This window comes from Haemaphysalis longicornis, unplaced genomic scaffold (genome assembly GCF_048455015.1).
Source record: "Haemaphysalis longicornis isolate Haplotype H1 unplaced genomic scaffold, Haemaphysalis longicornis Haplotype H1 scaffold_10, whole genome shotgun sequence".
NCBI classification, from domain to species: domain Eukaryota; kingdom Metazoa; phylum Arthropoda; class Arachnida; order Ixodida; family Ixodidae; genus Haemaphysalis; species Haemaphysalis longicornis.
Genome location: NW_027526204.1, coordinates 156059830 through 156086785, shown reverse-complemented (window position 1 = coordinate 156086785; position 26956 = coordinate 156059830). Strand labels below are relative to the sequence as shown.

The window sequence follows — 26956 nt, the reverse complement described above, 5'->3', positions numbered from 1 at the left end:
TCAGCAGACGCTTGCCCTATTTGTAACCAACTGGAATACCTGGAACACTGTTTGAATGCAGCCACTTCACAGAGCAAAGGAAAATTTACAAAGCTGCTGCAGAAGAATGTGCTGTCGGGAAAGTTGGTACTTGACTATGGAACACACGTGAGGACTAAGACAGAACACGGGACAAGTCCTCCCCCATGTTCTTGATTGATTGTAGGGTTTAACGCGCCGACGCAACGCAGGCGATGAGGTGTGCCGTAGTGGATGGGCTCCGGATTAATTGTGACCGCCTGGGGATCTTTAACGTGCGCCGAAATCTCGTGCACACGGGCGTCATGCTTTTCGCCTCCATCAGAAAAGCGACTGTCGCAGCCGGGAATCAAATGCCCCATGTTCTTTCACCTATGTTTGCGCAGAACGTGTTACCAAACTTGGCAGTGAATTACAAACTTTCATTCTTTTTTCATTTAGTGCTAGCACTCCTGGCAAAGCAAGGACAGAAATTTACTCCCTCCTTCATAAATTCATCATGGCCACCGGAAAACTCCTTTGTTGATCCATACTTTTCTTTACGTCTTCCCCTGGCCCTATGCAGCGCATGTTTTTTTTTATACCTATCATTTTGTTTTCAATTCAAAAGCATGCACACGCATTTACTAATCAGCTAATTCTCAAGCCCTGTCTAATACCCCTCAGTGGACACTTGCCATTACCCTAAAAAATAAGAAAAACTGTCATTTTTTTTTCCTCCAACCACTGATGTTAGCCCGATCTCTTGATCGGGCATGCACCAATGAACAAAAACAACCACCACCACCGGTGGCCACTGTGCATCATTATGAATTCTATTAAATGTACAATGTAATTCAGTTGTTTTACTGTGGCAACTCATTAAACTTCTTTAAATGTGTACATTTCCCTTTCCTCGCTTTTTCACCTAAGGCAAATAACAACTTTCAAATCACTCAAAATTATTTTCCTCAAGTACACTAATTATATTGAAATCTTTTTTTTTTCTGCAACACCTCACACTGGCTCCGCTTTTTTTCTGTCCTAGCGACAAATACTTCCGTAACCCGACCTCGTCAACCAAGGGATCACCTTCCCAACGTGACAAGGAACTCGGGGAGACCAGTAACAAGTATCTGGACAGCATCAAACCTTGTTACCGGCAGCACAAGGTGGTTTCCATACCGCCGCTTCGCTGAGCCTAACGATGCCGGCTTCGGCATGCCGCTTGACCATGGCGGCGCAGAAGCCACATTGGCAGTGGTGGCCAGCACGCCGGGCGATGCTTCCATGTCACAGCTGGTAACCACGGTCACCGGTGAATCCATCTCACAAGAAGAATATGAGGACGCCACGGGCTGGCTCCAATGTAACGGGCGCAAGCAGGGCCGCACCTCACCACCGATCAAAGCGCACGCTCCGCTACGCAACCAAGCCACGAGGCAAAGACACAGCACCAGAATCGCCCCATTCAACGCCCGCGATTCCCAAGCCTACCCAAAGACGACATCAGTCGTGATTTGGCCGCAAAATGGTCTCGTATGTTGCGCGCATCAGCGAAGCTACCTTGAGAGACAGCATCCTACGGGCTGCCGGTCTAAAGCAAGAACTGGCCTCAACGGACATTTTCCGAGCGAACCAGACTCAAAACATTGTGGTTATCAGCACAGCACTTCTCGAAAGAGCGGTGAGATACACTCTCATTGAACAAATCAAGATCGGCGAAACAGCTTACGCTACCCGAGCCTTCGTGACTCCTCCAGAATATTCCGTAAGGGGAGCCATCCACAACATTCCCCCTTACGACTCACCTGAAGACATAGCAAGAAGTGTTGTGTATTCCCGAAACCCCACAGCCCTCCACGCCAGAAGGATGGGACAGACAAACTCGGCCATTATAGCCTTCTCTGGCAGCAAGGTGCCCTACTTCTTATATTACCGCGGAGCGGCGTACCGCTGCTACCTCCATAACAAAAAACATGAGGTGTGCTCTGCCTGCGGTAAGTTGGGGCATCGGAAGGATGCGTGCCCTTGGCCAGAACACGCATTTTGCAGCGTGTGTGGCGTCGCTAACCCCATGAAAGAAGAGCACGAATGCGTAGTAAAATGCGCCCTGTGCGGAAAGGACCACCCTACCGGAGACAAGCAGTGCAAAAAGCGCTATCGCACCCCCTTCGTCCTCAAGCAGCGACAGTGGCGCCGCCAACAATCCCGCAGCCAGAAACGAGACTCTTCCAGACAGCGGAGGGACTGTTCGGTTTCATTCCCACGGCTACCTCTGGTGGGTTCGTCGTCTCAGAAGAATAACCACGAGAAGTCCAGCAAGCCTCAACGACACTCCCGCTCAAAGTCCCAGAACCGGGACCCTGATTCAGCCGAGACGGCCCCACTACGACAGCCCTGCAGCCCCGGAACACCAGACTGCACCGCGCAGGTGAGCTGGCCAGCAAAGGCCTCCCAAGCTGCTAGAGCAGGGGCACAAGGACAAGGCATCCACAGGATAACGAACAGGAAGGGTTGCAGAGCATTAGGGCTATACTGGACCAGGTTCTAGCCGAGAATAGGCAACTCAAAGCCGAGCTCGCGCAAATCAAACGTAGCTGTACCCCGGCAACATCATCAGCAGGAACACCAGCCTCACATTCTTTGGAAGAAAACCCTCCTCGTAGCAAAAGACGGGCTGAGGAGGCGGCTGATCGCCCATCGCAAGAAAGCCATCAGATGGAACAACTGGAGCAGTGCTTCAAGCAGGGATTTGAGGAGCTTCAATTCGCAGTGAATTCTATAGCCACTGCATTGGCGAATTTCAGGGAGACTATTGACCTCAAGGTCACCGCTCTCCAATTTAAGGTAGCTCAACTCCCTTCGGCATGCACATCGTCGCCAACACCACCCCCGCAAGTCGGACCTATTCGCCCCTCTCTTTTCCCAAGGGGACACGGTGCACCCCCCTACGCCGAAGCCGTACCCTTGCCTGCCATTCAAACAGCCTCTGGTCACCATTGCGCAAGAACCGGGCAAACACAACGATAGCCACTCGTGCTGCACCAGGTGGTGGAACTGTAGAGGATACAGGTCCAGACGAGGGCTCCTACAACAGCATATCAAACACATACGGCAAAACCACCTGACTGCACCAGATATCATAGTGTTACAAGAGACAGAGGTCCCAGCTAAACTCTAGGGATACACGGGTTACCACTATGTTCCGACAGATGCCGGAGGACCCTCGTGCATCTAAATATTCCAGCAAAGCAAATATCGCTCGAATGTCAGGGGCCGGAATATGTTTTTCTTGAAATCCTGCCCGCTACCGCCAAGAAGGAGCAAAAGTTGTACGTTCTCAATATATACAGCGCCCCAAGACTATACCGTAATGTCGGGTCTTTGCTCCAGATGGCTCACCAGGTGTCCCATGGCCATTCTTTGCTTATCGTTGGGGATTTTAATGCACCCCACCCAGCTTGGGGATACCCCCGACCACAAAAAAGGGTCAGCAGGTATTTGATACCCTGCAACAGCTCAATCTCATAGTCTTAACGGATCCGGCGCACCCAACCAGACAGGGCAACAGCGCCCAGCGCAATACCATGCCAGATCTGAGTATAATAAAGAACGTGAACAGCGCACAATGGAGAAACACGCTTATCGACCTAGGCAGCGATCATTATATCGTGGAAACACTCCTCGTGGCCGGGCCGATGAAATCAGTGGGGCGCAAGCACACAGTAATTGACTGGGACCTCTTCCGGAAAATCCGACAAATGCAAGACTGCCCTAATATCGAAGATGTCGAGGAGTGGGTGAAAATCGTACATGAGCACATCGACTTGGCCACTAAAATCGTTCCTGAAGAAGCAAATCTTAAGCAAGTAGACTCGCGCCTGGTACATATGTGAGAGGCGAAAGAAAGCATACAGAACTGCCTTCACAGAAACAGACACAACCGGCCCCTGCGGCAAAGGTTGGCTCGACTAAACAAGGATATAGAAAAGACTGCCGCCTATTTAAGCAATCAGCACTGGAATGCCGTGTGTGATCTCATGGAGAGACAAATAAGCACACTTAAGGCATAAAGTTGGGCTAGTTGGTTATCTGACTGCATTTTACTAGCGAAAAATAGACGCGGACGAAGAAGAAGTACACAGGACACTCGCTAGACTACAACTCAGGTGTACTACTTCTTCGTCCGCGTCTATTTTTCGCTAGTAAAATGCAGTCAAATAAGCACACCACGCACGTGGCACACAATCTGCAGCCTGCTAAATCCCGAAGGAAAGTGCATCGTTCAACGCAACAATATGCTAACCTTGTTGCATTCCCAAAAAGCTGATTCACAAACACTGCTGGAAAAACTACAGCACCTGTACATACCCCAAAGTTCAGAACAACCTCCACGACCCTACACGGGGGAACCAAACTCAGCGCTACACAGTCCCATAAGTAGAGCTGAGGTGTATGCGGCCATCACCAAACTAAACACACCATTTGCGCCCGGGCCCGATGGCATCACTAATAGGGTCATCGCAAATTTCGATGACTCATCCATAGCCGCGCTCACCGACTACATGAACAGGGTGTGGGATAGAGGTAAGCTCCCTTCTGCATGGAAACATGCCTTGGTCACCCTCATCCCGAAGCTGAAATTGGAAAATCTCAGGCCCATCTCACTAACATCGTGCCTTGGCAAGCTACTTGAGCATGTAGTTCTCAGTCGACTGCACCAGCACACGGAAGAACGACAGTTATTTCCTCACACCATGGTAGGATTTAGGCCCGGCTTATCTACTCAGGATGTAACGCTGCAGCTGCAACACGAGATAATTGACAACCCTGAAGCATCCCCCCTCGACGCGGGGTTGGATCTTACGAAGGCTTTTGATTGCGTGAGCCATGCGGCCATACTTAATAATCTCAACGACCTCCACGTTGGTGTCAAGACATATACCTACATTGCGGACTTCCTTCCGCAACGTACCACTCAACTCAACATCCAGGGTCTCAAATCGGACTCCATAAGCCTGGGCAGCAGGGGGGCACCACAAGGCTCCGTGCTTTCCCCCTTCCTTTTCAATGTGGCCATGCTTGGGCTGCCTCCTTTGCTCGACCAGATCCCCAACATTCGCCATAGCTTGTACGCCGATGATATTACTGTGTGGACAGTAGGTGGTAGTGATGCGGAGATACAGGAACGCCTGCAAGCAGCCGCTGATGTTGTACATACATACATACACAACAGAGGTTTGGCCTGTTCCCCGCAGAAATCAGAGATCCTTCTGTACAACCCCACAAGGCCAGGCAGGCGACCATCATATGCTCCAGACATTCAAGTGTTCCTCCAAGGGAACGCCATCCCCAAAACTGACTGCATTCGCACTCTGGGTCTGCGGATCCACGAGAAAGGCACCAACACAGCAACCATTCAAGCATTGCACAATGCAGCTGCCCAGATTACCAGGTTAATAACAAGGATCGCAAACAAACATCATGGACCACAAGGAGCCCAACCTCCTCCGCCTCGTGCAGACCTTTATCATCAGTAGAATTACGTACGCCGCCCCATATCTGAAGCTCAGGAAAGCAGAAATAGAAAAAAATAATCGAATTATTCGAAAAGTCACGAAGGCAGCAGTCGGCATCCCTATCAGCGCCGCCACAGACCGGCTGCTAGAGATGGGCATTCACAACACCTTGAACGAGCTCATTGAAGCCCAACGTATGGCCCAATACAATCGTTTAGCAGCTACCATCACTGGGAGAACCATCCTAGAATCCTTGCGCATTCCTTACGCCCATCAACACGGACACAAGACCACCTTACATCGGGAAACCCGGGAGCACATCAGTGTGGCACCGATCACCCGCAGCATGCATCCATCATACCACCAGTTGCGCCGACAAGCAAGGGCCATGGCAGTACACAAGCAGTACCACTCCAACCCAGAGGTCTGCTACGTAGACACGGCAAGCTACCCTGGCTGAAGCGCGGTAACGGCAGTGGTGGTTGACCACCACGGTAATGCAGTGTCCTCGTGCTCAATCAACACGTCCCGCCCAGATACGGGAGAAGAAGTAGCCATCGTGGGCCAGCGTAATCGTATCAGATTCCAAAACCGCCATGCGCAATTACGCAAGAGGGAGAGTTTCTACGGAAGCGGCGCATATACTACGAACCCGCTCTGAGACGACAGCAAGACAAGTCCGTCTGGTTTGGACACCAGCGCACTCGTCCCTCCCAGGGAACGAGATGGCACACGAGGCAGCCCGAGGATTCTGCAACCAGGCTGACTCCGAGTCCGAAGAGGTGCCGTCTGACACGTGGGGAAGGGATAGGCTTTGGTCATATCAGGAAATTACACAGCACTATAGGCTGAATCGCCTGAAACTTCCGGCAGCTCACAGATCCCTCCCAAGAGGACAATCAGTAGCGTGGCATAGGCTGCAGACATTCACTTTCCCCCACCCCGCCCTGTGCCATCGACAATACCCAGAAAGGTACCAGGACACATGCAAATGGTGAGGACTGCCAGCTGCTCCACTGACCCACATGGTTTGGGCCGGCCATCTCAAACCCCAGTCAGCAATTCCGAGCAGTGGGAGGCTGCGCTGCTCAGCTGCATTCCCGAAGCACAAGCTGCGGTCATTCAGCTGGCGGAAGCCGCCGCCAGGGTCCATGGGCTCCTGGCCGCCGTCTGACGAAGCGCCCACCCGGAACCTCCCTCTCGGGTGGTTACGCGCAGCAAAGATGACAAATAAAGTTCTCTCTCTCTCTCTGCAACCACTGACGTTTGGCCGATCCCCCCATTGGGCATGTGCGAATAACAGAGGAACAACACTGGGATAATGGATTGGTTATACCAAGAGATGGGACCATAAGTAGGAGATTGATAACTCGTAGGGGGATGTTGGATAAAAAAATTTGGTGGGCAGCACATAATTCATCCTGTGTTGATAAGAGTGCAAAGGTAGGCATTTGGCTTCACAGCTGTAGGCACTGCGCCAGCCGACAGAGCAGTTGAGATGTGGGCTGCCATTGCTGCATTGCACATCACATAAAGTTGCATCAAGTTCACTACACATGCTGCACAACGTGCGAGCCAATTTTGTGTGTGCCAAACGGGTTGCAGACACTTCATCAAACGCCACCTCATAGAAGCCGTTTCATCGAATGCCGTTTGGTCGAAGGACATTTCACTGAGGACATTTCATCGAATCAGGTTGTGCACAGTGGAGCAGGACCTTTGGTGTGCTTGGACAAAAATGAGTGAGAATGTTGTTTGCCCCCAAGCTTCTATTGTCTGGTTGAGGAGGCGGCAACGTTTTGTTGAGCAAAAAAGAAAAAGGAAACTTAAGAAAGAAGTTGCAGGTGACATCTACACTTAGGTCTTAAGGTGTAAAGTGCGATAGCGTTACTTCGGCGTGGAGGGAGCGTTTTGGACTAGAGCCGTGCATTTACCATTTATGCTTTCCAAAAATTGCAGTTCAGCGACGATAGATAGACTAGCCGCAACGATCACTGTGGCACAGGAAGGGCAGACGACATTTCCGCTTGTGTCGCTTAAGATGACGGCTCGCTGTGTTCGTCAGATTGGGCAAGACGGCGACAGTGTCAGTGTCTCACCGTATTTATTCTCTAGCGTTTTGGGCTAACTGAATGTTCTCGTTTACAGTAAAACCTCATTACAAGAGACACACAAGGGACCCAACAAATGTGTCTCTTGTAACCAAGGTCTCTTGTATGCAATGTTGCTAAGATGGTGAACATAGGAAAACCAACCAAACTGCCTTCATTCAAATGTCTCTTGTAACGAGGTTTTACTGCATTTATAACACACACGCAGACTGAGACAGAAAGAAAGAGAGAGAATAAGAAAAAAGGTGAGAAAGTGAGAGTCACAGCTTTACAGAGTAAAATTTAATGGAAGTTGCTCGCCCCTGAGCATATCCTGGAATATGACCATGTCCCGAAAAGAGGGTGGGTGTTTGTGCATAATTAGGACAGTTTAAGTTTAATGTCGCACGTTGCCTACTTAACATCTTTGCCCATCTAGACTTAGGGATATATGTATTTGACTGTATCGTGCGCCTAGTTTGCAGTTATTCAGTGCTTAGATCCTTGTGTGGGACGGGGAAGGACAGTGTTCCTAGGCGTAGGATGAGAAGAAGTTGGCAATATTTTTCGGGGAGAGAAGTGTGGTCAACCTGGAGCATGTATGCGAGCTTTGTGGACCTTCGTCGGCACCATCATGCCCTTCCAGCCCACCGTGTACTGATTTTAATGTGACGTGAATTTTCATCTTTGTGGATTTAAGAATCCTCCTCAATGGTTTAGGTACTACGCCTGCGGCCAAGTGACTAATGGCCTTTTGAGCATGTGCAACAATGCCTAAGCATAGTTGATTGACTGTAGGGTTTAATGTGCCGACGCAACGCAGGCGATGGGGCGTGCTGTAGTGGAGGGCTGCGAATTAATTTTGACCGCCTGGGGATCTTTAACGTGCACCGAAATCTTGTGCACACGGGCGTTTTTGCTTTTCGCCTTTATCAGAAAAGCAGCCGCCGCAGCCGGGAACAAAACCCGCGTACTCGTGCTCAGCAGCACAACGCCTTAGCCACTGAGCCACCACGGCGGGTGCTTAAGCATAGTTCCGTTAGGCAGCTTGTAAGACAATTTCCACTTTTCCTTTCCTGTGTGTAGAGGGTAAGAAAATCCCAGAGACTGACACTGTAGTACACTGCGACAATTGTTGCCCTCGTCCTTCGTCTCGCCATCAGTGTTTTCATAGTTTTGGAGCTTTCCTCGAAACAATTTTATTTTAGCTTTTTGCCCGTTCTTGTGCCGGTCTGGGATTATGTTTTCAGTAGTGGGAGAGCTTTAATGGAGAGCCACTGGATTGGTGACACATCCATTATGGCATCCAGGCCTTTTCTCTCTGGAAGTGCGATATATTTCATGGGATGGCCAGTCCCAATTTTTTCCCAAGGGCTCCTTTCACGCTAGGATAGTGGCCTGTGAGGTATATTCAAAGTTATTACAGGACTATTTAGGACCTGCACAGTGATCTTGAAAATTGAGATGCAGGCGTGCCGGGCTGCCCTATATGCTGTTGTGACAATGGTACTTATTTGGTTTTTTTCAGTGCGGGTAAGTTTCTGGTACGGCAAGCTGACCGTTATCTGTATCGTGATCACTGCGTATAACTTTTTTTCGTTTCTTTCATTCCTGCTGTCCCGCGTATCGGTGTTTTGCAATCTAAGCCTGATGTTCAAATATTCCCTGTATTTCTGCGGCTGTGTGATCGGCTCTGCCAGTTTTCTCTATGGCCATGCCAATGATTCTTACGTGACGGTTTTCTGACATCACATGCTGACATATGTTTACGTTTTGTAAATTGTTTGCATGGCGTCATTCATCGTTTATCGCAAAGAGCTTGCGGTGCAGTTGGGCCCGAAAAATTCGAAAAATTTCTTCAAAGTTCTTGCAATTAGAAGTCATACACTCAGTTTTACTTTTCATTGCGCCAAATTTTATTTGGTTTCTGGTGGTAATCTAAGTTTTCCAGGTATTTAGAGTGTCTGGCATTAATCTTCTGCACGTCTTTTATTCAGGTGACACAATGTTAGCGCCGGTATTAGTACAGGTTGGATTCTGATGAGGGCAAAATCAAAAACGCCCGTGTGTACAAGTTTCGGCTCATGTTAAAGATCCCCAGGTGGCCAAAATTAATCCGGGGCCCTCCACTACGCCGCGCCTCATCGCCTGCATTGCATCGGCGCGTAAAACCCTATAATGAATGAATGAACCAATCAATCAAGTATAGGTTGGAGAGGCGCTTTGGTAGTGGTGTAAGTTGCGGGAACAGCTAGCGGCTGGATGTACCGAGCACGCAATCACCTCGGGTGAAAGGACGAACACGAGTGCGCAGGCATCGCGTATCTTTGCTTTCGTTAGGCCGCAGTATCATTGTTTTCCTTCCCACAATATAGTTGGCGCTGCTCTGTACTGCCGCTTCAGGCGAGCCCTTGCATCTGGCTGCCTCAGTTATAGTAGTTTCCGGTTTGCAGCGGTGACATGCTTCCATGGAAGCTTGATGAGCACGGCCGATAGCGGACAGCTAGCAGGCACGAGAAAAGCGAGAAATGAGCCTCATGCGCTACCGCGTTAAAAGAAGACAGGCGGGAGGCATTGAGGAAGCCGCGCGCGTCTGCAGTCCGGGTGGCCCAGCTGATCAGGCAAGCTGGCCAGTACAGTGTGCATTCCTTAGGGGCAGGAAGGGGAGGGGATCGTGATGTAGGTTGCAGGAGTGGTGATGGGGGAGCTGAAATGTGTAACCTGCGCCACATTTGGGCCTCGGCAGTAGTCGTCAGGATGACTGCTTTTTATGTTTATTGTTTGTATTTGAACATGTGTTTGTCTCAAAATGTTTTCAAGTGTGTCCAGAAGATCACACTGCAATACTTCATAGAAGCAACGCTAATTCTGTTGCCTTCCTGGCACCTACCCCACTTTCGTAGAGGTTCGTCGATCTGAACGGGGAGTGCCCATCAGCTGCCTTGGAGCTGGTATGCTTGTTTGAGAAATTGTGGGGCAGGCGCGCCAGTTGCCTTGAGCCTCCATTTCTCCCTACCTCCTGATCCGGATCAGTTCAGTCTTCAATGGAACAAGGGCTGCCACGAGGAAATATATCAGTAGAAAGTTGGCCCAGTAGGCTTTCGAACGTTGTCGGAATAGCATGCCCCGGCTTTTGGCACGGTTCTTCAGCCGTCTGCAACAGGAGCAAGAAGCTACAGATGGCTGGCTGGAGGCACTTCGGCAAAGCCAGCAAACACCGAAGGAGACAAAGGCTGCACTGGCCAACGAGAAGGTCTTCGGGCGCGTCTCCAACAACTGATTGATTGTAGGGTTTAATGCGCCGACGCAACGCAGGCGATGAGGCGCGCCGTAGTGGAGGGCTCCGGATTAATTTTGACCACCTGGGGATCTTTATCGTGCGCCGAAATCTCGTACACACGGGCGTTTTTGCTTTTCGCCTCCATCAGAAAAGCGGCCGCCGCGGCCGGGAATCGAACCCGCGACCTCGTGCTCAGCAGCGCAACGCCTTAGCCACTGAGCCACCGCGGCGGGTGTCTCCAACAACTGGTGAAACACGCCAGTAAAAGGCTTTTTGAGGGAGGGGCCTAACCAACCGCGTTCTTGTAGGCTTCTATGCCTTTGTAGAATGTAGTTACATATACAGCTCCTTCCTTCCTTGCAAAACAAATTTCTTTCAGATTTCGTCCACTCTGTTGATGAATCTGCTAAGAACGTGTACCCTCTGGCAAATTGCGCTGCCAAACGCCTCGTAGAAGCACGATTTCAGAAATCATAAAAACGAAAAACGGGTAATAGAAGGCAAACTTCTGCAAAGATATCACAAAAGGCAACGTCACCTGAAGCGCGTTCGTTTTATGGGCATGTGACGAATCCTTGTGCTTAGGAAAAGCCTGGTTTTTCTATGCGACCCTCAAATTACAACGTATTTCACGCTTCATGAATCCCCTGGTGATTAAAAGTGCTTGAAATTCTCTAGCACCAATATTAATCGCGCCCGAAGCTTCCAGACAGCACTCGACGAAACGGACGAAGTAGACCGACGAAACGCCGTTCGGTGAATCGGCTTCGATGAATTGGCGTTCAAGGAAACGGAGTTGGACAAAACGGTGTCGCATACCCATGCCGAACACCTAAAGGTTTCAGCTAAAACATTGCGACGCAAGCACCGAGAGGACACGGGTCACGTTGCTAGCCCCACGTACCAGAGCGACCGACCCACTTTCCCGCACTTGGCTTCGATTGTTCGTGTCACGCCTGCACGCATGCTATCCGGCGGAACTGCTCACCTGCTGGTCGGTGCTCGCACGACGCAGCGGCTGCGGCGCAGTCGATGCTCGCTGCAGGATGACTCGGCAACCTCGGAGGAGCCGCATTGTGCGCCGGGCAGACGACCACTAACGCGTGCCTCTGCGGCGCGGCCTTCCTCGCCTTATCGACAAGCATCGTACGACAACAGACTGATCGCGATAAAGGCGGCGCCCTCCGTCGTCTTTTTCGCCCCGCTGAGACGCTGGACGCCGACTGACCCGATGCGTACCAGGCCAAACGCCGGCGTGTACCACAACTGCAGGCATTGGGTACCGCAAGTGCATTACCCACAAATGAGCCTTTATTTAACCCTCAAATACACAAAACAACCACTGTAAATAAACCATTCAAAAATTGAAGCACAACCCATCCATCTCTTCCATCAACCCTTCATCCTTTTCACCGGCAGTCGCCACTTCCGAAACCTTTCCACTGCCCTAGAGTTGCTGACTTCCGCGGCACCAAATTAGTAGAAAAGTTCTCTGTAGAACGGGACCAAGCGCCAGATCGCTATGCGATGGCACCCTGCTGTACCGGTGTACACTGTACCACAGAACAGGGAGGATTTACTGTACCGACTGTACCACAGAACAGGGAGGATTTTAGAGAAGCAAAGGTCTAGCTTTGCCTGTAGTGCCAGAAAAAGCGTAGTGGCGGCGTCGTGAACTACCCAGTACGCCCGCTTGATGGCGCTGTAAACACGGCTTTGACAGCCTCGAAAACCTGCAAAGCGCTATCTGCCGGCACCTGCATACAAAACAGTTGCCAGCGAATTCGAGTGCAGCCCCATCCACGCAGGGAAGGCAACGTACTCGGACTTTGTCGATGAGCTCAAGAGAATCATGCGCAAGCACGAGGTTCGCACAGGCTCTCGTGGAGGCCCTCAGCGAAAGCGGTGGTGGGACAGGGAAATCAAAGAGGCCCTTGAAAAGCGGCGTGCGGCGAACCGGGCACACAGGCATGCAGTGAAAAATCTCACAGCCAGTGAATGCCTCCTAGCCTGGGAAGAGTATCTGCGCTGCAAACGAGCAGTGCAACAGCTGGTCCAATGCAAAATCGCAGAAAACGACCAAAGGCAACTGGAGGAGATCACTGCAGCAGGCCGTAGCAGCACCCGGAAGTTTTGGACCTATGTTTCCTCACTCGACCGCAAATCGCCACTGCCAAAGCTCCGAGATGAAATGACGGGTGACACAGTGCTTGATATACGTCGGCACCTCCAATCGCATCTTGAGAGAATCTTTGACCATACACCCAACCAAGGTGACGTCCAGCACAAAGCCAGCCCGGTAGGAGAGCCGCCAAGTGAACAGGACTCGTACATGGCTGACTGCCAATGGGAAGTGACACCGCTGGCTCTCAAACGTGCTCTTGCTCGCATTGGGGCTCACACGGCAAGCGGACTCGATGGCATCCCTGCGGAACTGGTCAAGTGTCTGGGGGAAGTGGCGCAAGCACACCTTGCAGCAATCCTCACCGGCATAATCCACGGCGACCCCATCCCAGAGGCATGGCTACTGGGAAAAGTGTCATTAATACCAAAGAAAGGCGGTGACAGCAGCCTTCTCAGGGATCACAGGCCACTCACAGTCACCAGCGTACTGTATAGGCTTTTTGCCCAAGTGCTTAAGGCCTGGATGAGCGCGTGGGCGGAGCAAAGTGGTCACCTGACGGAGCTGCAAAATGGATTTAGACGGGGTCGTCGGGTGGAGGACAACCTGTTTGTACTCTCCCAGTGCATAGACATTGCACGGAAAGAATCCCGCGGCCTGGTGACATGCTTTCTCGACGTCACTAAGGCATATGACAATGTCCCACACGGCCGTATGCTGCAGCACATGGGCGACCTGGCTATGCCATCCAAATGGATTGACCTTCTGCGGCGCTTATACACCAGCAACAAGGCAGTGGCATGCTTCGGAGAGGTCCACACGGAGCCAGTGGCAATACACCGGGGACTGAAGCAGGGGTGCCCGCTCTCCCCGCTGCTATACATGCTGTATGTAGCGGGGCTAGAGAAAGCCCTTATTTCGTCGGGACTTGGTTTCACGCTGCCCTATTCTGAAGATGGACTCCCGCAAATGTGGACACTACCGGGGCTGGTCTTCGCCGATGACCTTGTCCTGCTCGCTGGAAGTGTGGCTGAGCTACAGGGACTTGTCACCGCCTCGGCTGAGCATCTGTCAACACTGGGACTGGCCTTCAACACGCGCAAGTCAGCGGTCCTGTGCTTCTCCGACCCAGAGGACAAAGCTCGCATTGTGCTGCTGCCTGGCGGGGAAGAAGTTCCACCGATGCACAGCTATTGTTACCTTGGCATCACTTTCAACACCACTGGCGACAAGTATGCTACACACGAGGCTCTACTGAAAGAAAGGTCGAGACGCGCCAGCTGTATCCTGCGCAGACGGTGCTTATGGGGGTGCAACCGATACCTGTTGGTCCGTGACCTGTGGAAGTCGGTGCACGTCCCATGTCTCACCTTTGCGAACGCTGTGGTGTGTGTGTCGGCGCCAACACGGGGGTGGCTCGAGCGTGGTCAGCGAGAGGTGGGCCGCCTTGCCTTGGGCTGCCATGGCCGAGTGGCTGTGGAGGCCATACAGGGTGACTTGGGATGGTCAACATTTGAGGCTCGCGAGGCCACCAGCAAAATTGCATTCGAAGAGCGACTCCGAGTCATGAACGACGAACGCTGGGCGCGGCGACTTTTCCGCTACATGGCATTCAAGGGTGTTCGCACACAGTGGTGCAACCGCCTCTACCACCTCCGTCGAAAATTCGGCTTCACTACAAGCCCGATCGAGGTGGGCCCGCCGCACAAGATCACGGAGAAGGTGCGCTCCAGGGTGAAAGAAGAGGAACGCGCTCACTGGCAGACCGCAATGCACCAAAAGTCTACCCTGGAACTGTACCGCAACCACAGGCAAGATATAGGCCGGATGCGTGTCTACGACAACAGTAGCGGCAGCACACTCCTCTTCGAGGCCCGTGCGGGGGCACTGCGCACGCTGCTGTACTGCCGGCACTACGACAGCACACCAGAGGTTCAAGCAGCAAAGTGCAGGGCATGCGGCGACCACGAGGAAAGCATGGAGCACCTGGTGCTGCACTGCCACAAGCTACGCCCACCCGCCAGAGTCAACGCCACTATACAACAGGCGCTAGGGTTCGAGGACGGCGTCGACAATGCCATGGACGTACACACGACGAAAGAGCGACTGCAACTCTGGCAGCGATCGGTTCGGCTGGGTGCGGCTGTGGTGACGGTGCAGTGAACGCACGAGTGAACTGCAGTGAATGGTGACAGTGCAGTGGACGTACATACGCATGCAGTGTACCATATGCACAAGACTGCAGGAAAACTGCTACCTTTAGCTTTCTCGCTGGTGGGGACGGTGCAATGACTTTAGGCATTCAGCCGGTTTTTTTTTTCTTTTTATATGTATTTTGTTAACTTTCCACCTGGCTTGGACATTTCGGTGTCCGCCCGATACAAAGGGTTTCTGGCCACAACGATCATCATCATCATCATGTAAACATGGCGGATGCTTTTTGCACAGGCCGCTTGAGCTCCTTAATAACATGGCTGCCCTCGCACGGCGGCCGCCGGCTCGCTGCTCCACGGCCGGACTCGACTCTCCTCCTCCCGCGCGCGAAAGGGGCGTCGAGTCCGGCCGTGGCTGCTCCTGCTGGCTCCTGGCTGGCACGCTGGTCGCGTGTTTACTTGCGCCGCGCTAGTGAAGTGATGTTACGCCAGGTGACCAGATGGCCTCGACTGGCACAGACCACAGTGAGCAGCAAGTGAGAACAAATCGTTTATTGACATCCGCAAGTTTACAGAGGCCAGGACATCATTTCATTTCGATCGCTGCAATTGTACGTCGCTTTCGTGACAACATTTTTTTTTTTTGCCATAACAACTCGTTCACTTGCGCTAAGATTTCGAACGAAGGGCACAAATGAAGTATTGACGGCGACAACGGTTTCCTTTGCACCGTCTTTCTAGCGGAGTGCATAATACTCACCTTCTGTTGGAAGAATCGAATATTCTGGCCTCGACAGCTGCCTTCCGATGCGGAATTTCCCACATTTGTCATTCCACAAGCACTCAATTCCCGTGTTTTGCCAGTCCTCTCAACAACTGATGGGCGCAAAAGCACATAACAGCAATTACAGTCACGAAACCGGTGCTCCGCGCACATTGAAACGGTCGGCCGTTGCAGCGGTTTCAATTTGAATTGGCGGCTTTGTGGTTGCGAATTCAGAAACGAGGTGGTGCACCAGTCGGCTGTTCGTAAAAAGTTGCGTACATTTTTGCTCAACGGATGTTTGATGCGGAACTTGTTAATAGTATTTTAAATAACACATTGTAAGCGAACTGTGTGGGCTCTTTGAGTCACGGAATGAATGTTTTGTATTCTATACCAAAAGTAACATTTTGCCTGCGCCGTCTGGTGGGCTTGATGGTCGAAAACAGCGCTTTAGGTTGGTTACGTGGGGCGTCGATTTTTACGCCGCCTATAGGGAAGACAGGGAACGTCCAAGCTTGAGAGGCCTGACTGTACCAGCAAGGGTCTACCAGCAACGTAACGTGTAACGTGGTTACGTTGGTTACGTCGGTTACGTCAGTTACGTACCATACGATAACCATAATCTCTTCCTGCGCTGTAATCTAGCCCGCGCTTTCGTTTATCCACATGACCAAATATTAGTATTTAGTTACTACTTGCTGCACCGCTTTTGTATTTGTAAAGAAATCTCTGGTCGTGGTTTTTTGTAGTTCACAACGCCCCCACTGGCTCTCTCTAGCCGATGCTGTAGCCAACATGCTAGCCGAAGACGGTGACGGCCGTGTTGTAGCGCAGCGAGAAACGTGGTGCCTGCCATAATCACTGCGCTTTTGACAGTATGGTAAGTTACGTGATAATTTTACGTGCCTTTGGTCGTGAATGGGCCGTCATAAAGGAGCGCTACAGCTTCAGTGGTTCCAATTGCAAGGCCGCAATGTTTGTACTCGATGCTGGCTGAGTACCTGGCGATCACCAGTCCGAACGAAGCGGCTGCGTAATCGCCCGATCGGCGACCGTCTGCGGGAGTTGCGATTGTTTCATTCCCCTGCTCTTCCGCCGCAGAGGCCGCTTATGCTGCACGGCCACGAGAGGGCCATCACCCAGATCAAGTACAACCGGGAAGGAGACTTGCTCTTCTCCTGCGCCAAGGACCACACGCCCAACGTGTACTACTCTCTCAATGGCGAACGCCTGGGCAACTTCATTGGCCACGCCGGTGCCGTGTGGTGCATCGACGTCAACTGTATCCTCAAAAGCGCCTATCGCGCCCTTGTCTGTCTTCTTTCTGCTCCGTGCTGCGCAGAGATACATGCGTGAGTGCCGCGCGTGGTACCTGTTTCTGGGAGATCTCTCGCAGCTCAGATGAAGTAGGCCATGGCGCTCTGTTCCTTGCTGTACTGCGAAGCGTGCAGGTCATGTCAGTGCAGTTGAAATGCCGCCTTTTCTTTTGTGGCTCATTATTCTACCGCCAAGCTGCGGAACATGACGAGTAGCAGGACTACACTCGGAGCTCACTCCGCGTGCTGTTTAAACAGCGTGTTTGCACAGCATGTACTGATACTGTGCACAACAACACGCCATTTATTGTGGGCAGGTGCGCGGCATAGGGTGCGGCGGAATGGGAATGTCGTAGACGTAACGGTCGCATTTTGGGAGCACATTTTTCTGCTCTCAAGAGTGCCCGTTTTGGTGTTCCTGTAAGTTTTTATGCTCTGCCATTTCAGTGCGTGGTCCTGAAGCTGGGTTTGTTGTTGCTTTGAAATACGCTTCTCCAAAATGACTGCCAATGCACCAGCTTTTTTCAATGTAAGGGTGGGGACGTGGCATTAAAACATAAAACACCCTGCCTAATTTATGCACCGATTCTCACCAAACAACCTGCCGTGGTGGCTCAGTGGCTAAGGCATTGTGCTGCTGAGCACGAGGACACGGGTTTGATTCCCGGCCGCGGCGGCCGCTTTTCTGATGGAGGCTAAAAGCAAAAACGCCTGTGTGTGAGATTTTGGTGCACGTTAAAGATCCCTAGGTGGTAAAAATTAATCCGGAGCCCTCCACTACGGCGCACCTCATTGGCTGCGTTGCGTTGGCACGCTAAACCCTACAATCAATCAATCTATTCTCACCAAACAGGGTGCACAAGTGAGTTGACTTTGACAACACCAAATGGAAATCGGCTTGTAGCTATCGCGTCCTAATAATTAGACGATCCCCTAATGAAAACTAATAAAGCTTCAAATTCCTGGCCACTGTACTCGCCAAGGTGTATTGTGCATAATAGAGCTGTTCATGAGCTCTTTCCGGGTGCTCTGGCTATAAATAAATTTAAAAAGCTTGCACAGATTTTCAGCGTATGTGCATTTCTTCCCATGTTGGATGGGGCATGAATGTTGCGCCACTTTTGTTGGAATTTACTGAGTCTACAAAATAAACGAGCAGCTTTATTGTGTAGAATACACCTTCGAGAGTACAGCAGCGCGAGAATTCGAAGAAATTTAACATTTATCAGTTCTTTACTTAAGGGACAAACTAAGGATTCATTCATAACTATACAAGGTATCTACAAGCTGATTTCTGTTTGGACATGTTTACAGTCAACTGTACTTGTGTACCAGGTTTTGTTGGAATCGGAGCGTAAATAACTGGGGTTGCCACCTCTCTTTTAAAAAACAAACTGTGCTTTGGGGAGGGGGGGGTGGTGTATAGATGGTTAAATGTGTGCCGAAGAAAAAAAAAAAGCCTTGTTTTTTTTTGACATGCAATGCCATTTAATGTAGCCTTTTCCAGAGAGAAACCAGCTTTAGCGTTTGTACTTGAGTGACTGAGATTTTGGCTACTGCTCTGAACAGCTGCACTTGAAAGTAGCCGCACATTTTTAGCTCATTAGACAAAGCAAAGCAGAGCCCTTCTGTGCATCTTGCCCGTGCTTGCCAGTGTACTTTCGTCAGCACATATTTATTGTCGGAGTTGCTGGATGGACGCTTATAAAATGCAAAAAAAAAAAAAAAATCGTGGCAGGATGGCCAAAAAGCAGCCAATGACGGCCAGTTTTAAATACGGACCGGCAACTGGCCTGCTGTTCAAAAAAAACTGGTCGAGCCAGCTGAAAACAGAGCAGGTGGCAACCCCACAAATAACAGGGCTAGTTGTCGTCGCTAGGTGCCCCTTTAAAGGGCCCCCAGAACAGCGTTGCACCGCTGCGAGATGCAGCTTCCTCAGCTTGTGCCACCAGGGGACTCCACCAAGGTCATCTCCGGTGCTGGTGACAACACCTGCCGGGTCTGGGACTTGGAGAGAGGTCAGTCCTGTGGCCGTGCCACTCATTCTGCTTTTGACCTGCAAGAGGAACTTGCTCCTCATAATTGTGCTGAGCGTGGCGAGGCAGGTGGGAGGAGTTGAGGGAGAGCTGTGTCCTGGTCAGGGTTGGCTGTCCCAAGGCACCTGTTGCCACTACATGGCACGGCTGGCGGCTTCCGCACTGTTTCAGCATTCTGTGGGGCAAACAAAGGCGGCCTTTCTGGCTCTCGAAAAGCCACCAGTGGGCGCCTCCTGGGGCAGTGTGTGTGGCCCCTTTTTCGGTGGCCAACGACCCTTTAAGTGCAGAGCACTTTTGGCGCTCGCCTTGTCGTCCTGGCTCGCTCGCTCGACCCAGGTATATAGAGCACCAAGGCGGCGTCCCAGGGTAACGCTGTTGTTCGCGGCGTACCCCAGAGGCTTCGAAAGCCAAGCGGTTTATAGAGTCATAAGCATGTGAATCTCGTGAAACGCTGGCGCTTGTCATACATCTTCCCGTTGTTTAGCGCAAAGAGAACTGTAGGTATATTTGAGGGAAAATATACGTAATTAACCGGCAGCGCCCGCATACCTTGAGTTAAGGACACCCGTTCGGTTGCTTTTTACGATAGTAAACGGAAAATGTGGCAGTGCAACGCCGGCACGTGTGGGGAGAAAACCACAAAGAGAACAGAACTCCCGCTGGCGCAGTTTCAGGCAGGGGGCGCGCGATCACTGCGAAGGCGGGAAATTTGAATTGCACAGGGTGGTAGCAGTAAGCGGATAACGGCGGTAAAGCCCATTAAGGCAAATCACTGCTCTGCACTTACGACAGCTTTCACATTGAGTGGAACGGCTTTAATTTTTTCCTTCTTAATGACTGTCATTTGTTGTTTCATTGTGCTACCTGTATTCGTTACAATTCCTTCAAACGACTGTCCAGGGGGACGTATTCCTGTTTATAAATGCTCGAACCAAATGTTACCGGTACCATACTTATCATTTGTCATTTCATCAAGCAAACTGTATTCATTACAGTTAGCTTGATGCTGATTACAGTTTGCTTACGGGAGCGCTTGTCCCGTCGTCCTTCTCTACTGTCGTTGTCCAAGTCGCGCTTTTTACCTTTTCAAGCATAATGCACCAACTTGCCCAACAGATTTGTTTAATGTATTCATTACAATTCCTTCAAACGACTGTCCAGGGGGGGAAGTATTGCTGTTTATAAATGCTCGAACCAAATGTTACCGGTACTGTGCTTATCAGAGGGGGGGCCCTTGCTGCAGCCCATCTTTGAGTTTTGGGGTCCCACGTGTATGCACTTTGACATCAGGGGAGACGGGGTGACACGGTGGCTTCCCGCAGGGGTGAACGTGAACACCATCGACACGGCGACTGCAGTGCGGACGTGCATGTTCTCGTTCAGCGGGCGCATGCTCATGTACAGCACGGACAAGGCCATGGGGCGCTTCTGCGAGATACACATTGTGGACATGGCCGACCGCCGCCAGATGGGTGAGTCTCGCAGGGGGGCCCTGTCCGCTCGCATGAGCCGTGCGGGATGGGGCCGGCCGAGAATAGGCAGGTACTTTCCCGCACTGCGCTCAAATTTCACCTTGGCCGAAGGTATTTTTAATGCATAGCAAGTACCCCAAATCAGCGGGGACACGAGTGGTAGCCCCATGGAACGCCTCGATAATCGCTCAGACGCTCCGCCGCAGACCACACTGCCCCGGCCGGCGGATCGCGTGAACAGCCACGACGCACCTGTGACGTTCCAGCCGACGAAGGCTTCTTCCTCTGGCCAGCCACGCAGCTGGAGAACCGGCCGAGCTCTGCTGCGCACGCTTCACCAATGCGCATAGAGCTTGCACGCCGACTTTCTCCCGAGCTGGTGACCGCGTGCTGGATGGCTGCAAGGTCACTGCAATGGACGCGCTTTCCTCGGTTTCGGTTTCGAAATCACCGATTTTTGCTGCCCGCTTGCGGCGGCCGTGCGTGCATTTCAGCTGTTGTATACTGCATGTTGCTTTCTTTTTAAGCAGGCTACGAAAATAGGGTTTTCAATAGGTCGAAATTTTGAGTGCAGTTGCCTTTAAGGGTCTTAAAACAGCTTCTTTTAATTTTCAAATAAACTTTGTGAAACTTGTTGGTCCTGCTGCATTTTCCCCCCACTGACCTTGAATAGGCCGTTATTTTTTCAGTTGGTCAATTAGTTCCCAAGATACTTAGAGATAATTAGCCATTTTTGGTCAAACAATAAAGACAACGGTGTTGGTCATAAAACTGTAATCTTTATATTTTTCAGTGCTGTGAACACTGGTGAGTGCAGTAATGGAAGCGGTTTTTTGATGCACTGCTTGGAACTAATTTTACAACTCATTAAACTTTGGTGGCACCAGTGGCAAGGAACCATTTTGAAGGTACATTTCAAACACTGAAGTTTAATGAGCTGTAAAATTAGTTCCAAACGATGCATCAAAAAATCGCTTCCATTGTTGCACTCACCAGGTTTCAAAGTACAGGAAAATATTATGACCAACACCATTTTCTTTATTGTTTGATCAAAAATGCCTAATTATCTCTAATTATCTTGGGAACTAATTGACCAACTGAAAAAATCATGGCATATTCAAAATCAGCGGGAGGGAAAATGCAGCAGGACTGGCGAGTGTCACAAAGTTCACTGGAAAATTGAAAGTTGTTGTTCTAGACCAGTGTCCCTCCCCCCTTAAAGGCCAACTGCAATCAAATTTTCGACAACCCCAAAATAATGTTATAAGTACACATAAAAAGGGTGTGAAATGCAAAATACCGTGTTTCAAACATCAACGCGTGCGACGCAAACGGAGTTTTTGGAACCGGAACTGAATAGAAAAGGCGGCTATTATTGGCGGCCGGACGTGACGTACCTAATGGAACGGAAGCGGCCGCGCCAGAACCGGCGGCCGCTCAGAGTTGCCTTCAAATGCATGTGGTAGCGTCACATTTGGCAGTGCGATTTTCACAGAACTTCCACTCACGTTTTTCCATGATAATGGAGTTAGGTGCAATTCCGGCATCCCGTTGCTATCAATTGAGATGAATTAGAACGTCCGACAGTAATTTTTTTCCATCAGAATAACTGCCGGAGTAAGAATGCTTGGCATTGTAAGTAAAAAAAGCGGGCCTTAATTTTCAAAGCTACTTGCTCGTGCGATATCGAAAAGCAGCTTTCGTTAGCCGGTCCCTCGGCTATCACTCTCTTTGAAGGGAACAACCCACACGCGGGCGAAGATCAATCACTATTTGTACTATACATTACGTACAAACAGCTTCGGGAATATCGGCTCAGAATTATTCGCCTTGCTGCACGTAGAGAATTGAATTATAAAAGTAATCGGAAACTGTAAGCTAGCTTCCACAGCTAAATGGTGCACTAAAACACGAGAAAGTTACGTATCTACTGCTGTTTTCTACTTTCACCAGAGACGTCCTGTTGAAAACATTTCACTTTCAAGTAAACTAAATCTAATGCCAGCTCTACCAAAGTAAATACTTCACTTGGGAATTGAACAAAAGTCTAGTTTATTGTTTAGGAGAGGAGTAGTTTCGGTAGCTTTTGCTCTTCACGAAGACAACGGCTGATATTTTTACGGGTGTATTTGTTACTATGAGAAAGGCTGATTTTGGTTCACTTAGCGAGAGTGAGACAGAAGTCGCACAAATGTTTATACCCGCGTGTACAACAACTCTAGTTAGGTCGTCTAACTTTTGGAAAGGTTTAAAGGATAGAGGTGGGCCAGCCTAAATATGGCCAATATTGGACGCGGAAATGAAAGTGCTCAAGAATTTATAAAACATATTTTTTTTTCTGTGGTAAATGCAATAGGAATGACAATTGTAGGGCAAGTACTCGTTTCGCACTATTTTTTTCTTTGAGTAAAAATATTATTTTCAAGTAAAAAACGTTTTGCTAACTCCAAAATGTTCACAAGCGCGTGGATAGTTTGTAGGCTTCTAATATCTTTTATTGCATTGAAAAAAAATGGCGGATATTGCTACCTATGCGGTTAGTTTTAAACATGTGATGACGACGGCGGTACAGCGCACTAGTGTAGCAGAGAAACCCCGGGCGAATGCATCCCTGCGCCCGGCGGAGCACCCTGCAAATCGCCGGAGAAGCGCGAGCTTCACGGGACAGGTTCCCCAACCTCCGTCAGAGGCCGCTCGGAACTTGTTTCGGCGACTCTCTGCCAGGTGCAAACGTCGTCTGCTCGGAGGTACTTTGAACGGCGTTACCTAGCGTGTTCCGTGATTACGAAGTTAAGGATTTCGCCATGGTGATTTTAAGAGCATAGACTACTTATTTGGATCAAATTTGGACAAAGAAAATTGTGAGTGCAGTTGGCCTTTAAGACGCTTTGCGTGTGGGCTGCTTGTACTGGTTGACTGAGGCCGGCCGGCTGAAATGCAGAGAGCGGGGTCGCTGACGCAGGGAGAGGGGCCGCCAGCAGCTCTGCGGTTTCTCCAGCCTTTATAGCGCTCAGACGGGTGGGGTAAATGGTACAGGATGTAGGCATGTAAATGGCTGCACCGCATACAAAACTGCCGCTGTCATGCCACCACTGCTGTCCTGTTTGGTTTGTCAAGCCCCCCCCAACGTTTCATAAGGGGATTACCATGAGCCACAAGCAAAATACAGCACGTGCAGGCCGGATGAGAGACCAAGTGAGCACGCCAGCCGCCTGGGAAGGTAGCCGAGTGCGTTTGGGCACGGCCTGCCGTCAGCCCTTGCAGTGCCCCCGAGGGGTGGGCACGTACAGCAGCAGCAGCAGCAAGCAGGGTGTGGCGGGGAAGCATTTGCGCTCAGCTCTTTGGGCCATGCTGGTGGCAGTGCAGTGGGGGAACAGTTTTGCGCTTCCCCGCTGCGCAGAGGGCCAGGACTCGGCCATGGTGATCCCGGTGAACCAGAGCAAAGTGACCAGTGCCCTGTGGTGGCACTACGACGACGGCATCCTGTCGGCCCACGAGGACGGCACCATCGCCACCTGGGACGTCAAGTCGGGCATGCAGCTCAGCCAGGTCAAGGGCCACAACCTGACCATCAACGACCTCCAGTACTCCAAGGACCAGAGCTTCTTCGTCACCGCCTCCAAGGACACCACCGCCAAGGCAAGGGGGATGTGTGGGCCAAGCATGTGTACACGTGCTGAGAGCTGCACTGGAGGAGGGGCCGCCGATGTGATGTTCAGGGCGACCATTTATTTGGGAGCCCGAGCCGTGACGATGAGCATCTACAGTGGATGAGAACAAAGTGACGGTGAAAATGTACTGATGAAGGGGGAGCACTGTAATCCGTCCAGAGTCCTCCTCGCACCAAGGGTGGTTCTGCCAACCTGCACTGCTGAAATTGAAAGGATCAAGGGCGCTCACAATGCACGCACACACACACACAGGAGCTCACCTACGGGGCAGAAACCTGGGGGCCCACTAAAAGGGTTCGGCTTAAATTGAGGACGACTCAGCGAGCACTGGAACGGAAGATGATAGGTGTAACATGAAGGGACAGGAACAGAGCGGAGTGGGTTGGGGAACAAACGCGTGTTAAGGAAGTGGAAATTAAGAAGAAATGGGCGCAGGCGGGGCATGTAATGCGGAGGCAAGGTAAGCGTGGTCATTAAGGGTAACAGAGTGGATCCCTAGAGAAGGCAAGCGTGGCGGGGGGCGGGAGAAAGTAAAATGGGCAGATGAGATCAACAAGTTTGCAGGGATAAATTGGTCGCAGTTAGCACAGGATTACGATAATTGGAGATCTATGGGAGAGGCCTTTGCCGTGCAGTGGGCGTAGACAGGCTGGTGATGATTGTGATAATATATATTATATATATATATATATATATAAGTAAGAAACCTCGGTAACAGCAACAGCGGAGGGTTTATTTCGACGTTTCGACTTCGAGACAAGTCTTCTACAGGAAGACTTCTACAGAAGTCTTCTACAGAAATATATATATATATATATATATATATATATATATATATATATATATATATATATATAGATATAGATATATATATACAGAAAGATACGTCAGCAGTTTACAACGCCAAAGGGAGCATAGGGGTGTACTTAAGCTTGTTTTTTTTTACTATGGTTTATGAAGTTAACATTTTTTTAAATATACGGAAGAAAGAAAGAAAGAAAAACACGCGCCCAGATATATATATATATATATATATATATATCTTGTAAGGCTGATGGTAGGCCGAGCTGCAAGGCGGCAAGATGGCGACCGACCCAGGTTACCGATGATGATAGTTCGAGAAGGTAGAAGAATCGGTGATGATGAGTATATACAGAGATGAAGAAGCCGTGGCCGCAACCGGGCGCCAGTGATGATTGCATTCCACTGGGACATTGCATTCAGCGCTCCGAACTTCCACAAACGAGGCTACCACTGGTCTCGCACTATTTTCCCCCCCGGGGCGGGAGCGGCCGCCTGGTCGCGTTTTACTGCGGATTACGCCGGTGGAAAGCCTTGAGGCGGGAAACGTGGACAATCTCCGTGCCACGATGACGGCGGTCCGAACTTCCACAAACGGGGGTGACGCGATAGTTCACCGGAGAGGTAGCCTCAAGAACCTTGTAAGGACAGGTGTAGGAATAGTGTGAGACCAGTGGTAGCCTCGTTTGTGGAAGTTCGGAGCGCTGAATGCAATGTCCCAGTGGAATGCAATCATCACTGGCGCCCGGTTGCGGCCACGGCTTCATCTCTGTATATACTCATCATCACCGATTCTTCTACCTTCTCGAACTATCATCATCGGTAACCTGGGTCGGTCGCCATCTTGCCGCCTTGCAGCTCGGCCTGCGAATAAAGCGGTTTGTGCGTACTGGTCTGCCTTCGCCTCTAATCGGCCTTACAAGATATATATATATATATATATATATATATATATATATATATATACACACACACACACACACACAAAGTAAGAAACCTCGGTAGCAGCAACAGCGGAGGGTTTATTTCGACGTTTCGACTTCGAGACAAGTCTCCTACGGCCCTTTACATCAGCCATCTTCATTGTCTTTAGTTGGTTTCAATTTTTATCTTACTTACCGATTTTATTATCCATCTCCTCATCTCTGTCTTAATAAAGTGTTTTTTGGCACTCCTTGGCCTAGCTGGCCTTGTGCCACAAAAATCCAACCATCATCAGTGAAATGAACGATCGTGTGTGAGCTTCTGCTGAGCAGGCAACCGAAATTTCACCAGCACTCGGCATTAAATTTATAAACTTTGATTGGTACTTTATGAATACACATACCAGCTTAATGTTCGTAGACAGGACGCGAAGCAGACGTGTAGTTGCGAAACGAAAATCCCAACCAATCACACATTTTTTTCACTCTAAGGGTACCACCATAAGGAAGCATTCGAGGCTCTTGGAAAAGCTCGCGTAAGCATGCCCTGAGTGTGTCATTACCGACATACGTAACAGTTCAGTATCTCGATGGACAGTCATTTTCACCGATGACATAAAAATCGTGGTCCAAGCGTGAAAAACGCTTTACTGCCACGGGAAACGGGTGGCGGCATGTGTCGCCTTGTGGTGAAAATTTTCAATGGCTTCATACAAAAGTTCATCATGTTTAGGCTTTCAAAATATGTTCAAATAAAGAGACAAAAGATCATTTAAAATAGGCTTAGCTTACAGTGTGCTTACTCAC

The 26956-nt window shown here is 50.3% G+C and overlaps 2 protein-coding genes across 7 annotated transcripts in view; one reads left to right on the top strand and one right to left on the bottom strand.

Annotated features, from left to right (window-relative positions):
- The window catches only part of LOC144159713 (aminomethyltransferase, mitochondrial), a 43405-nt gene extending 26004 nt beyond the window's left edge, over positions 1-17401 (bottom strand). Inside the window, exon 1 of one of the 6 annotated variants that reach the window (XM_077691398.1) lies at positions 17303-17401. In XM_077691398.1, the coding sequence (XP_077547524.1) occupies positions 17303-17386 (84 nt within the window). In that variant the 5' untranslated portion in view covers positions 17387-17401. Of the gene's footprint in view, positions 1-11877; positions 12087-17302 lie in introns of those variants that run through there. The other 5 variants (XM_077691396.1, XM_077691397.1, XM_077691401.1 and 2 more) reach the window with 5 other exon arrangements.
- Eif3i (eukaryotic translation initiation factor 3 subunit i) overlaps positions 16652-26956 on the top strand; it is a 28621-nt gene continuing 18316 nt past the window's right edge. The window contains exons 1-5 of the mRNA XM_077691402.1: positions 16652-16810; positions 17032-17212; positions 19199-19264; positions 20605-20754; positions 24155-24393. Coding sequence (XP_077547528.1) covers positions 16808-16810; positions 17032-17212; positions 19199-19264; positions 20605-20754; positions 24155-24393 — 639 coding nt within the window. The 5' untranslated portion in view covers positions 16652-16807. The remainder of the gene's footprint in view (positions 16811-17031; positions 17213-19198; positions 19265-20604; positions 20755-24154; positions 24394-26956) is intronic.